This window comes from Hemiscyllium ocellatum, chromosome 4 (assembly GCF_020745735.1).
Source record: "Hemiscyllium ocellatum isolate sHemOce1 chromosome 4, sHemOce1.pat.X.cur, whole genome shotgun sequence".
NCBI lineage: Eukaryota > Metazoa > Chordata > Chondrichthyes > Orectolobiformes > Hemiscylliidae > Hemiscyllium > Hemiscyllium ocellatum.
The window spans coordinates 47,690,103-47,705,025 of record NC_083404.1 but is presented as its reverse complement, the minus strand read 5'-3'; the positions used below and the strand labels follow the sequence as shown (position 1 = coordinate 47,705,025).

The 14,923-nt window shown below is 42.4% G+C and overlaps 1 protein-coding gene across 5 annotated transcripts in view; it reads right to left on the bottom strand.

Moving 5' to 3' along the window:
• The window catches only part of nfatc1 (nuclear factor of activated T cells 1), a 281,481-nt gene that overhangs the window by 196,812 nt on the left and 69,746 nt on the right, over positions 1 to 14,923 (bottom strand). For all 5 annotated transcript variants that reach the window (XM_060824249.1, XM_060824248.1, XM_060824246.1 and 2 more), the window contains one exon: positions 3,270 to 3,472. In XM_060824249.1, the coding sequence (XP_060680232.1) occupies positions 3,270 to 3,472 (203 nt within the window). The remainder of the gene's footprint in view (positions 1 to 3,269; positions 3,473 to 14,923) is intronic.

Here is a 14,923-nt window from a genome sequence, read left to right as displayed (position 1 = left end):
TTCGTGGATGAGTGCCATGCTTCTAGGAATTCCCTGGCTGTTCTCTGTTTGGCCTGTCCTATAATGGTGGTGTTGTCCCAGTCGAATTCATGTTGTTTGTCATCTGAGTGTATGGCTACTAGGGATAGCTGGTCGTGTCGTTTCGTGGCCAGTTGGTGTTCATGGATGCAGGTTGTTAGCGGTCTTCCTGTTTGTCCTATGTAGTGTTTTGTGCAGTCCTTGCATGGGATTTTGTAAACCACGTTGGTTTTGCTCATGCTGGGAATTGGGTCCTTTGTCCTGGTGAGTTGTTGTCTGAGAGTGGCTGTTGGTTTGTGTGCTGTTATGAGTCCTAGTGGTCACAGCAGTCTGGCTGTCAGTTCAGAAATGCTCCTGATGTGTGGGAGTGTGGCCAGTCCTTTGGGTTGTGGCATGTCCTCATTTCGTTGTCTTTCCCTGCGGCATCTGTTAATGAAATTGCGTGGGTATCCGTTTTTGTTGAATACCTTGTATAGGTGTTCTTCTTCCTCTTTTTGTAGTTCAGGTGTGCTGCAGTGTTTTGTGGCCCTTTTGAATAATGTCCTGATGCAACTTCGTTTGTGTGTGTTGGGGTGGTTGCTTTCATAGTTCAGGACTTGGTCTGTGTGTGTGGCTTTTCTATATACCTTCGTGGTGGATTTTCCGTTCAGTGTTCTTTGTACCGTTACGTCCAGGAATGGGAGCTGGTTATCCTTTTCTTCCTCTCTCGTGAATCGGATTCCTGTGAGTGTGGCGTTGATGATCCGGTGTGTGTTCTCTATGTCTGTGTTTTTTATGATTACAAAGGTGTCATCCACCTATCTGATCCATACGTGGTTTACAAAAGCCCATGCAAGGACTGCACAAAACACTACACAGGACAAACAGGAAGACAGCTAACGACCCGTATCCATGAACACCAACTGGCCATGAAACGACACAACCAGCTATCCCTAGTAGCCATACACTCAGATGACAAACAACATGAATTCGATTGGGACAACACCACCATTATAGGACAGGCCAAACAGAGAACAGCCAGGGAATTCCTAGAAGCATGGCACTCATCCACGAATTCGATCAACAGAAACATCGACATAGACCCTATATACCGGCCACTGCAGCAGACAGCTACTGACAACTGGAAGCGGCAGATTCAAACCAGTATAAATGCCGGAGGAATCAGCACAGAAGCACTTCACAGGAGGCTCCCAAGCACTGAAGATGTCACCTAGAAAGGGGACGAAACGTTTGCAAGAAAAACTCCCAGCTCGGCGAACAGAACCACAACAACGAGCACCCGAGCTACAAATCTTCTCACAAACTATGAACAATTATAACAGGGTAAAGAAGGATATTCCGTTTCTGCTAGTTGGTATGTCAGTAACTAGTGTCGCAATTTCAAGACTGTCAGCAAGATCAGCTAGGTGTGACACGAGTAGAAATTTCTTTACACAGAGAGTTGTTGGGATTTGGAATGTGCTGCCTGGGAGAATAGCGGAGGCAGATTCCACATAACGTTTCAAAAGTGAGTTGGATATATATTTGAAAATGATTAATTTAGACGGCTGCAGAGATAGGGCTGGAGAATGCGATTAGCTGGATAGCTATTTCGGGAGTTGATACTAATATGATGGGTCAAATAGCCTCCTTCTGTAATGTAAAGTGCTATGATTCCATGCTAGGGTAAAGGCTCATCCAATGTTTTATACTGAAGGGCCACCAATATTTCCAAGATGAATGAAAATGGCTTTGTGTAACTAGTACAATTAGTGCAAGAAAATTAGTTAACCAGGACCAAAATGTACCCAATGAAATTATTTCACAGCAACATCAAAGTGATTACAGAAGTTCAGACACAATGTGGAACATTCTAACTATTTCAAGATAAATGCAAGGAGACATTTTTTAAATACATGACAACTTTTAACAACCTTGATTTTTGTCTGACAAAAATTAAAAATAGAAACAAAAGCACTCTTTAAAACAGTGCACCCTATATTTTTTCAGTGATAACAGCTAGCAACAGTGCTTACCATTTATTTTAAATATACATCCTTTCAGTTAAGTTAGCATAAAAAGTTATTTTTAATCAACAAGCGTGCAAATTGTTTTGGTGGCACATGTTGTTGAACTATCTGCATTAAAAAAAAGTGCATTTTGCTAGTACCTTTCAAATTTTCAGGATGTACTAAAGTGTCGTCACCATTACAATACAGGAAATATGGCAGAAAGTTTGTCCATGTGAAGCTCCCACAAACAGTAAAGGCATGATGACCAGGTAACTTGTTTTTAGAGTCACAGAATCGCTAAGTTTGGAAGCAAGCCATTCAGCCCACTGACCCTCCAAAGAACATCCCACAAAGACCCATCCCTCTACCCTAACCCTGTAACCCCCCCCAATCCATCTAGCCTACTCATCCCTGGATACTATGCACAATTTAACATGGCCAATCCACCTATTCTGCACATCTTTGGACTATGGGAGGAAACCGGAGCTTCTGGAGGAAGCCCACACAGACACAGGGAGAAGGTACAAGCTCCACACAGACAGTCACCTCAGGCTGGAATCAAACCCAGGTCCCCAGTGCTGTGAGGCAGCACTCAGTGGTAACCACTGAGTCACCATGCTGTAATGCTATTTGAGAGATTAGTATTGACCAACTGGTTTGAAGTTGCTTGCTTTTCATCAAAATAATGTTGTGGGATTTTTACATCCACTTAATAGGGCTAACAGGGTTTTGGTTTAACACCCCAACCAAAAGATGTGCTGCCTGATTTCCGCTTCCACCCAACCTCCTCCCCCACCCCGTACCAAAATAAAGTGTCAGTCTAGATTTTGTGCTCAATACTTGGAGTTGAAGTTGAACTTACGAACTTCTAACTCCAAAGCAAGCGTGAGCCATGATCGACATGCAAACTGTGGTCATGGTGGAATGATTTTCTGCCTGCAATCTACAATGAACTCAAACAGCATGTAAAGAATGCATGATAATTGCAGAATCTGGGTATTGCAGCTAATGCTTCTGCATTAATTTATACCGTACAAATAGAAATATTAAGCAATCTTGTAGTACATTCTCATTAAAGTTACAAGGTCCACTTATGTGAGAATCTGCAAATGATACAAGATGGGATTAGGGAAAGAAAAATTACTTTAATTTAAAAAGCTCCAAGAGCATTTTACTTTGCAATGGCTTCTCACATCATGGTAAAGCATGTGAACAGAGAAGTCTTTTTTTGAAGATGGAGACATTTGAAATCAGGCTTACTTTGCTCTCATGTTGTTTTCTGGTAACAGTGGAATCTCCAGCACCTTGGTGTTATTGATAATGTTTTCATGGCTGCTTGTGGAAACTGTCTTCCCAGTGATTCGATGGACCTGGTAGAAAGCATGGGGTCGCAACAGGCGATCGTCTGCTGTCCCGATGAACAGCTGTAGAGTAAGTGGTTCACTTTCCATATAACCATGGAGCTGGCAATAAAACCGAAAGAGTCTCAGTTTGATATTATATAACACACAGCATTAAATACCTTTTATATATAAATAAAAAAAACCAGGCAAGAAAATTATTGACAGCTGCTAAATATGTTACATACTTCAGTAATCACAACATAAAAGTGTATTTAGTCCATTTCTCATTAGAGTAAATTTTGCCAAACACGATTACTTTGTAGTTCCAGACACTTCTTTGAGGCTGCTGTTGTTTCTCAAAGGTCCAAAAAAGAAACACAAAGACTGGTTTCACAAATCTTTTCAAAAGATGCTCCTCCAACAATTTCATTCTTGTCTATTACTTCCAACATGCAACATGTATAAAATTGCTGGACACCTAATTAAGGCACTTAAAATTATCAATTAGTAGCACTCTCACCACTGAGTCAGAAGGTTATGGTTCAAGTCCTGATCCTAGAATTGAGCACACCAATCCAGGTTGGCATCCCAAGTGCAGCACCAAGGGAGCAGAAGAGTGTCAGAGATACTGTCATTTCAATAGCATATTAAACCAAAGTCATGTATGCCAAGCAGGTAAATGCAAAAGATCCATTGCAGTATTTCAATGAAGAGGAGTGGAAGTCCTTGCCAACAGACTTCATTTCATCAAAACATATTATTTAATTCTTAAATTCTGAGAGCTTGCTGCACACAACTTGGCTGCCACATTTCCTACATTATAACTTTAAAAAGTACTGCATTGACAGTAAAACACTATGGGACATCTGCCGATAATGAAAGGCACTACAGAGGAACCTTGATTATCCAACTATCAATTATCCGAATTTCGTATTATCCGAAGAAGATCTCAAGGTACCGCAAAATTGTTACATCAAAGAGGTAAGTGTATTTGGATTACCTGTAATGAAGAACATGTGAAGACGCTGGCAAAAACGAAGACACACAAGCACCTCAAGCATCAGCAGCTGGATATCTTTTAGATAAGGGTTAGTTACACAGCCCTTTGCAAAAGTAAGTGCTTTACAGGGTATTCCCGTCACTTTAGCAAGCTGTCCATGAAAAGATGGACAAGAAAGTAAACTCATGCGCGAGGCAGTGCTTCTGACTTTCTGAGATAAGGGAGCACAAAGCGAGTTGCATGTCATCTTTCTCTGTTCTTTTATAAGTTCTCTGTGAACGTCAGCCTGTAGAAGTTTCGCACCTTTTTAAAAATACATGAGAAAAATGGCTAAGAAAGTAAACGCATGCGCAAGATGGTGCTTCTGTCTTTCTAACGCAACACTGATTTCATGGAAACTGACAAATGCTCTTGTGATCATAGAAGCTGTTCGGAACCTTGCTTAATGTTGGGATTTTACATATTTTTGTGATCGTAAGGGTTTAGTTCTTCCCAGTTTAACCTGCAATTTGTGGAATGCAACAATTAGTTTGCGTTTTTAGCAGACTCATCAAAATTATAGATTTAAACAAACTCCGAGGTAGGGCACAGCATTAGATCAGTACACCTTCCCTTGTTTAAGGTCAAATTGATTATCCAAATACAAATGAAGTAGTGCCCGCCCATCTCGTTCGAATAATCGAGGTTCCTCTGTATAGAGTCATAGAGATGTACAGCATGGAAACAGACCCTTCGGTCCAACCTGTCCATGCCGACCAGATATCCCAACCTAATCTAGTCCCACCTGCCAGCACCCAGCCCATATCCCTCTAAAACCTTCCTATTCGTATACCCATCCAAATGCCTCTTAAAAGTTGCAATTGTACCAGCTTCCACCACATCCTCTGGCAGCTCATTCCATACACGTACCACCCTCTGTGTGAAAAAGTTGCCCCTTAGGTCTCTTTTATATCTTTCCCCTCTCACCCTAAACCTATGCCCTCTAGTTCTGGACTCCCTGACCCCAGGGAAAAGACTTTGTCTATTTACCCTATCCATGCCCCTCATAATTTTGTAAGCCTCTATAAGGTCACCCCTCAGCCTCTGACGCTCCAGGGAAAACAGCCACAGCCTGTTCAGCCTTTCCCTATAGCTCAGATCCTCCATCCCTGGCAACATCTTTGTAAATCTTTTCTGAACCCTTTCAAGTTTTACAACATCTTTCCGATAGGAAGGAGACCACAATTGCACGCAATATTCCAACAGTGGCCTAACCAATGTCCTGTACAGCCGCAACATGACCTCCCAACTCCTGTACTCAATACGCTGACCAATAAAGGAAAGCATACCAAAATATTTCTTCACTATCCTATCTACCTGCGACTCCACTTTCAAGGAGCTATGAACCTGCACTCCAAGGTCTCTTTGTTCAGCAACACTCTCTAAAACCTTACCATTAAGTGTATAAGTCCTGCTAAGATTTGCTTTCCCAAAATGCAGCACCTCGCATTTATCTGAATTAAATTCTACCTGCCACTTCTCAGCCCATTGGCCCATCTGGTCCAGATTCTGTTGTAATTTGAGGTAACCCTCTTCGCTGTCCACTACACCTCCAATTTTGGTGTCATCTGCAAACTTACTAACTGTACCTCTTATGCTCGCATCCAAATCATTTATGTAAATGACAAAAAGTAGAGGACCCAGCAGCGATCCTTGTGGCACTCCTCTGGTCACAGGCCTCCAGTTTGAAAAACAACCCTCCACCACCACCCTCTGTCTTCTACCTTTGAACCAGTTCTGTATCCAAATGGCTAGTTCTACCTGTATTCCATGAGATCTAACCTTGCTAATCAGTCTCCCATGGGGAACCTTATCGAAAGCCTTACTGAAGTCCATATAATCGCATCTACTGTTCTGCCCTCATCAATCTTCTTTGTTACTTCTTCAAAAAACTCAATCAAGTTTGTGAGACATGATTTCCCACACACGAAGCCATGTTTACTATCCTGAATGAGTTCTTGCCTTTCCAAATACATAAGATTGCAAATCTTTTTTAAAAGTCTCCACTGTCCTTAAAATATTTATGTTTTCTAAAGAACAACTCAATAATTGTACACTGCTGCAATAAATAAATTATTAATGTGCAGCAAGCTGAAATGTTTACATTGCAGTAAATTTGCCAAAGCTTTGATGTATTTTTTAAAAGAGAAATTCATTCTTGGGGTGTGGGCAACACTAGCAGAAGCAGCACTTATGGCCCATTCCTAAATGTCCTTGAGAAACACACCTAAGTGCATTTTTTTTTGCTGAGCCACCTCATTCTCCATGTGGTAGAGGTACATCCATACCATTGTTAGGTAGAAAACTCTGGGATTTTGAGTCAAAAACAATGAAGGTACAGTGACATGTGAAGAGGATGAGATATCTGCTGTTCTTGTCCTTTCAGGTGCTGGAGATCTTGGGCTTGGGAGCTGCTACTGAAAAAGCCTTGGCAACTTGCAGCAGTCAACAGAGTCAAAATTAGAAAGCTTTCTAAAAATTACAAATTCATAACAAAAACAGCAATTGCAATTTTCTACCATTAGAAAGACATAAAAGGTTTCATGCAAATAACATTGTTATTCTACCTTCAAGGCATAAATTTGTATCAGGGAACATCTTGATTAAGTGATTATCTTGATTAGATTGAACATCTTGATTAGATAGTTATAGACTGTCACAGAGCATTGTGAGGACAGTTAGCAAAAAAGGGTGCCAACCTCTACAAACCCTAAACACTGAAATTCCTTCCTGAAACCTCTATGTCTTTAAGGAACACTTTTAAAACTTCCCTCTTTGACTAAATTTTGGTCGAATATCTCCATGGCAAATCAAGTTTTATTTGATCATTCTCTTGTGAAGCACACTGGGTCATTTTAAAGGCAGGTTTATAATTGCAGCTTGTTCATATGAAGATAGCACAAAGACTTTAACAAGATGCGAGTGTGGGAGTAATGGTTAACCAAGTGCTAATGACTAAAAGCAAGGTCAAATCACACGACTAAGAATACTGCGCAAAGAGAAAGTATGAATAATACTGTTAATGTGGTGGAAGACAAAATTGAGCTGTGAAATGTGCATGCAAAAGAAAGCAAGCATAGGTCCTAAGGAACTGTATCAAAGACAACAGGGGTTAAATTTGCAGTTAGGCCATGATGGGACATAAAACAACTGCAGGAAAGAATATCCAAGGCTGAGACAACAGACGCCCAGGTTAGATGTGATTCCCTACAGTGTGGAAACAGGCCACTTGGCCCAACAAGTCCACACTGACCATCTGAAAAATACCCCCCCACCCCCCCCGACACATACCCCTACCCTATTATCCCACATTTACCCCTGACTAATGCACCTAGCCTACACACCCCTGAACACTATGGACAATTCACCTGATCTACATATCTTTGGAGAGTAAGAGGAGACCAGAGCATCCAGAGGAAGCCCACACAGACACAGGGAGAATGTGCAAACTCCACACAAACAAACAGTCACCCAAGGCAGGAATTGAACCCAGGACCCTAATGCTATGAGGCAGAAATGCCGACTACTAAGCCACCGTTGTGAATCATTGGAGATGGGACAAACAACACAAGATATGTGTCAGGACTACATGGAAGACCCAATATGCTGACATTCATGGAACTGCTCATCAAATTTGTAATAATAACAGTGAATGAATCTACTCCCTGGGACCCTTCAAAAAAGTCTGTCTCTGTGTTGGATTCACAGCATTTGGGCAGATCCAATTTATTTACCCACAAACTTAGCCAGGAAATGTTAAAGTAAAAATCTCTTCATCTAACTGCTGAATAACTAAACATTGACCCCCAAAAATACACACTGACACCCTGACCAGACCCACCCAACCTTCCCCAGCACCGTCCTTCTCTACCTAGCCAAATCTGACATGACAAGTCTCTGACCTGAAAACGTATGCCAACCTGATGTGACCACACTCAGACTCACCTACCAACGCATTCACCTGCCACCCAATCACATTGCTCCTTCACTCATGCATCCACCTGTGCATTCATCATTTAAACTCATTGTACAGAATCTATTGTTGCAAAAAGGGGGCTTGGCTTCTATACCCACCCCTATAAACAGTACTTTGCTACAACAGACTCAGCATGGAACTATATTTCTAAAGAAGCCAGAATCAGAACATCCTACTGTCACATTGAAACTTGGGTATCAACTGGAGTAGTTCACTATCTCCTATCTTTTTCTAGATATTATTAATCAGTCTGTTCAGTGCATTATGACATACCTCAGGGAGGGATGGGACTTGAACTTAGACCTCCCAAATCAGAGAGAGGGACACTACCACTGCACCACAAGACCACCTCTTTCTAGGCTATGAGGAATTGACAATTTATCAATGGTAGAAAGTAGACCACTAAAGAGTGTTAATAAGAAGAGTTTTTTGTCTCACATAAGATACAGTTTATTTCACAATAACAAATACTACAATTACCATTAATTACAACGATCGGGAGCCAGTATGTCACATCTATCTCCATCAGGATCTTGTGCAAGTCTAACTTTCTCTATCCAAAGACTGTGTGACATATCAAATTGGGTGGAGCTTGTAAAATCTCAACAGTAAATCTGTCAGAGCCATTACATTATACAACAATGACCAGGATATCAGGGCAACATCAGGGCGCACAAGAATATGAGAAGAATGATAATTTGACATTGGTATATCATGGAAGAGCAGGGTCAGGACCAGACTCAGAATCTGGGTCAAGATCTTCAATTATTCTAGTTAAAGTCAAACTGGCTTATCACAAAAGAATGCAGACAGGAGAGGTAGACTTAGAGGTCAGAATGTGCTATTTTCTATGCAGGCAGGGACAGGGTGAGGCTTGTGAAATCTAGCATCTGTGCAAGCTGCAGGCCAGGAAAGAACTTGTGGTCTTTATAAAGTAATTACTTTATAAAGTTATACAACACGGAAACAGGCCCTTTGGTCCAACTCGTCCATGCCAACCAAATATCCTAAATAAATATACTCCCATTTGCCAGCATTTGGCCCATATCCTTCTAAACCCTTTCTATTCATATACCCGTCCAAACGCCTTTTAAACGTTGCTTTGTAATAACCTCCACCAGTTCCTCCGGCAGCTCATTCCATACACGTACCACCCTCTGGTTGAAAACGTTGCTTCTTAAATCATTCCCCTCTCACCTTAAACCTATGTCATCTAGGTTTGGACTCCCTCACCCTAGGAAAAAGACCTTGAATATTCATTCTACTCATGCCCTTCATGATTTTACAAACCTCTATAAAGTCATCCCTCAGCCTCTGATGCTCCAGGGAAAATAGCTCCAGCCTATTCAGCTTCTCCCTACAGCTCAAATTGTCCAACCCTGGCAACATCTTTGTAGATCTTTTCTGTACCCCTTACAGTTGAACAACATCTTCCCTATAGTGAGGAGACCAGAACTGAACACAGTATCCCAAAAGTGGTCTAACAAATGTCCTGTACTACCGCAACATGACATCCCAACTCCTACACTCAATGTACTGACCAATAAAGGCAGGCATGCCAAAAGCCTCTTCACTAACCTGTCTACCTGTGACTGAACCTTCAAGGAACTATAAACCTGCACCCCAAGGTCTCTTTGCTCAGCAACATTCTCCAAGGCTCTATCATTAAGTGTATAAGTTGAAGTCTTTGAATTTGCATGCTATATTGCATCAACCTGGCAAAAGTCAGGACTGCAGATGTTGGAGATTAGAGTGGACAGTTTGGTACTGGAAAAGCACAGCAGATCAGGCAGCATCCAAGGAGCAGGAAAATCGACATTTCTGGCAAAAGCCGTTCATCAGGAATGAGGCTGGGAGCCTTGGGGGTGGAGAGTTAAATGGCAGGGGGACGGGTGGAGTTGGGGGAAAGGTAGCTAGGAGTGCAATGGGTGGATGGAAGTGGGTTAATGGTGACAGGTCGGAGAGGAGGGTGGGGCAGATAGGTGGGAAGGAAGATATACAGGTAGGACAGATCATGAGGGTGGTGCTGAGCTGGAAGGGTGGATCTGGGATAAGGTGGGGGAAGGTGAAATAAGGAAACTGGTGAAATCCACATTGATTTAACGGGGTTAGAGGGTCCCAAGGCGGAAGATGAGGCGTTCTTCTTCCAGGCACTGGGTGCTAAGGGAGTGATGATGAAGGAGGCCCAGGACGTGCACGTCTTTGGCGGAGTGGGAGGGGGAGCTGAAGTCCTTGGCCAAGGGGTGGTGGGATTGGTTGGTGCGGGTGTCCTGGAGATGTTCTCTGAAGCGCTCTGCGAACAGGCGTCCTGACTCCCCAATGTAGAGAAGACTGCGTCGGAGCAATGGCTAGAGTAAATGACATGTGGAAGTGCAAGTGAAACTTTGATGGATGTGGAAGGCTCCTTTGGGGCCTTGGATGGAGGTGAGGGGGGTGATGTGGGTGCGGGTTTTCCAATTCCTGCGGTGGCAGGAGACGGTGCCAGGAGGGGAAGGTGGGTTGTTGGGGGCACAGGGATCTGACCAGGTAGTCACGGAGAGAACAGTCTTTATGCAAAGTGGATAGGGGTGGGGAGGGAAAATATCTCTAGTGGTGGGGTCCTTTTGTAGGTGGTGAAAATGGCAGAGGATGATGCGTTGTATACCGAGGTTGGTGGGGTGGAAGATGAGGACTGGGGGGTTCTGTCCTTGTTGCGGTTGGAGAGGTGGGGTTCGAAGGCAGAGGTGTGGGAAGTGGATGAGATGCACTGGAGGGCATCATCAACCAAGGAGAAGGGGAACCTGCAGTCTTTAAAGAAGGAGGCCATCTGGTGTGTTAGTGGTTCTCCTGGGAGCAGATGTGGTGAAGGCGGAGGAATTGGGAATAAACCTGTCAACACACTGATTGTGGCCATGCAAGTAGCATAGTATCTGCACTTATCAATATTCCAAGAAAAGTTCTAGTCAGTTTTGTATTAGAACTGTAAAATAATGCTGTTGGTGACCCATAAATAATCACTTCCATAGATGCACATGCACTAAGTGGAGAAGGAATCCCAGGATTTGGAGCCAAATATGATAAGAGATTAACCAACGGTCAGCACTAACCAAAGTCACAATACATGGCAGACATCTAATATAATTAATATTCCTCCTGTTTATGGGGCATGGCCAGGGTACAAGTATAGTACATATACTTGAAAACAGAATAGTGGTGCACAAGAAACATACTGAGTAGGTACGTTCCTGCTTGAACACAATGTTTTGCAAAATCAATCAAGTAGCAACAGCTAGATAAATGCTATCATCTCCCACAGATGACACCTTGAAAGGAAAGACATTGTTATTATGTTTTCCACAATTTCAGACACTTTACAGCCAATGAAATACTTTTGAAGGATATTTACTATTGCAACAATGGAAACTACAATCAGTCGAATATGTTTCCATCATAGCCACTGATAAAATATAGGAATCAAGGCAGGTAACTTGTACATACCAAGCTTCCACAATGAGATACATGAGCAGATAATACACTTCGTATTTTACTGATGTTGGTTGAGGAACAAATAAATATTGAAAAATGTGTTGCTGGAAAAGCGCAGCAGGTCAGGCAGCATCCCAGGAGCAAGAGAATCGACGTTTCGGGCATAAGCCCTTCTTCAGGAATCTTCGGGCTTATGCCCAAAACGTCGATACTCCTGCTCCTGGGATGCTGCCTGACCAGCTGCGCTTTTCCAGCAACGCATTTTTCAGCTCTGATCTCCAGCATCTGCAGTCCTCACTTTCTCCCCGAACAAGTAGATATTGTCCAGATCACCAGTGGAGAAATCAAGGGAATTTATCCATCCACCTGAGAAGACAGATAGAGCATGCATTGAACGTGGCATCCAAAAGACTACATCTCCTCCAGCAGAGCACTCCTTCAGTACTACACTGGGACTGCCTACCTGGATTATATGTGTCCAAGTCTCTGGATTGAGGAATGAACCTACGATAGTTTGGCTCAGGGACACGCATGCTGCCACTGCACCATAGCTGACAACTGTCACTTTTCAGGTCTCAGCAACACTAGTGGCATCTGCCAAAGGCATGAAGTTACAAATCACAGAATGAATTAGAAATCCCTACAGTGCTTAAGGGGGCCATTCAGCCCATCCAGTCCACACAGACCCATCTCTCTACCCTATCCCCATAACCTTGCATTTCCCATGGTTCATCCTCCTAACCTACACATTCCTGGACACCATGGGTAATGTATCATGGCCAATCTACCAATACAGAGTGCTACTGTCTACAGAAGGTGCAAAAAGTGGCATATCTAATACTGAAGTAGGGATGATTTCCCCCATTTCCCCTCAGTAGCCTTTCTAAGAGCTGCAACCTAATCCACATCACTGAACCAATGGAGCACCTGGAGGAAATCCACACAGATACAGGAAGAACACGCAAACTCCAGATGGTTATCCAAAAGGGATCCCTGGCACTGTGAGGCAGCAGTGCTAACCACTGAGCTTCTGTGCCAACCAGATGGTCCTAAATAAATCAAGAGTATCTCCCATTGCTGCTCCAGAGAATTCAAAGCTGAGAACATAAAAGACTTCAACTCACCAGGATTACATTAGATGTTACAAACACAGGATAGAGACTGCTCAATACTTAGAGAGATCATCCAACCTAGTGAAGAAATGCTGAATGTACTATTGTTTGTAATAGAAACAGCTTTTTTCTGTATGGAAGACCATGTATCATTTTTCCTCCCCAAACCACCTTGAGAACATAGTGCTACCGAGCATTCTCATAACCTTAACCTTGTCCCAGGATTTCCTGAGGTGAAATTCAGATGGCAAGAGAGGGAATACAGAGTGTTACTGTCTGCAGAAAGTGCAAAAAGTGGCAGATCTAATAATGAAGGAGAGATGATTTCCTCTCAGTAGCCTAAGAACTACCACGATTTTGATTGAGGGGATCTGAAACAATCAAACAGAAGAGAAACTAATGATAAACAGACAAGCAAAGTGTTCCCTCCTCAGTCTTTGTGGGAGACTTTCAGACCTGAAAGTATTAGGCTATTGTTCTTGACTTACTAACAGGAGGTGCATCAGCCATTGGCCATGCCTGTTACTGCAGCCTTCTCAGTATCTCTGTGCAAGGTCCTAAAGAGCAGCTTTGCACCAGGGTGTCGAAAATTAACTCCATGAAGCAAGCACCTGAATGATGGTACTTAAGAATTGTTGGGTACCAATTTGCAGCAGCGTATGACAACATCAAATGTCTGATGAAAGCATGTAGACCCCAGCAACTTTGCTGAGTTCACTAAGCTAGTTTGCTGCTACCTTAAATTATTCTGTTCATTTATCGGAGTATCTACAGAATCCGATAGTAAGATAGTTACTCTCTCTCGAGACTTTCTAGAGTCATCCATCAAACCATTGTTTCTTTTATGTTAAATACAGAACATAGAACAATACAGTGCAGAACAGGCCCTTCAGCCCTCAATGTTGTACTGACCTGTGAACTAATCTAAGCCCATCACCCTACACTATCCCATCATCATCCGTGTGGTTATTCAAGTATCGTGTAAATGTCCCTAATGTGGCTGAGTTAACTACATTGGCAGGTAGGGCATTCCATGCCTTTACCACTCTCTAACTAAAGAATCTGCCTCTGACATCTGTCTTAAATCTATCCCCCCTCAATTTGTAATTTTGCCCCTTCATACAAGCAGATGTCATCATCCTAGGAAAAAGACTTTCACTGTCTATCCTCTGATCATCATGAATGTCTATCAAATCCTCTTTTAGCATTCTTCTCTCCAATGAGAACAGACCCAAGTATCTCAGCCTTTCCTCGTAAGACCTTCCCTCCAGACCAGGCAACATCCTGGTAAATCTCCTATGCACCTTTTCCAATGCTTCCATATCCTTCCTGTAAAATATACTAGAACTCCATCACCAGTACTTTACAGTTTCCACAAGAAGGGCAGGCAATTTACAGAAGCTAATGGCTCTGATTGTTTCTCTTCCTACAAAGTTCTACAATTTCTACTAGGGCAAGGCCAGCATTAAAAAAAGAGAATAAATTAGTCAGGAATGCTTCCAAGTCAATGTTTTATGAACAGTAATTTCAATACCCCAGCAAGTCGTCAACGAATGTACAATGCGTACCACGTTTGCAAACAAAAGAAACCTGCTAACATTTCTCAGCTACAAAAACTTAACTTGCAAAATGTCAATTGCTCTTCAGACATGCATATTTTGCTTCATAAAAATGAAAATTCTAGTTCAAACTACATATACTTGACTCATCAGAAACACAATGCCCCTGAAAGATTCCACACATCCTCCTGGTCCCCTGCCTAACATTACATGGTGAATGGTGTATGTTACCCTGCTGAAATAAGAAAACGTGCAAATCAACAATGAATTGGCAGGATTGGTTAATTTTATTATTTCCTCCCAAAGCCAACAATTTAATGATTGACACTTACCTTGAATATTGGTTTATGTTTCAAAACATTGCATGGAGAAGGACAGAAATTCAACATTATATTTGAAAACATCTGGATGAAAAGCAAA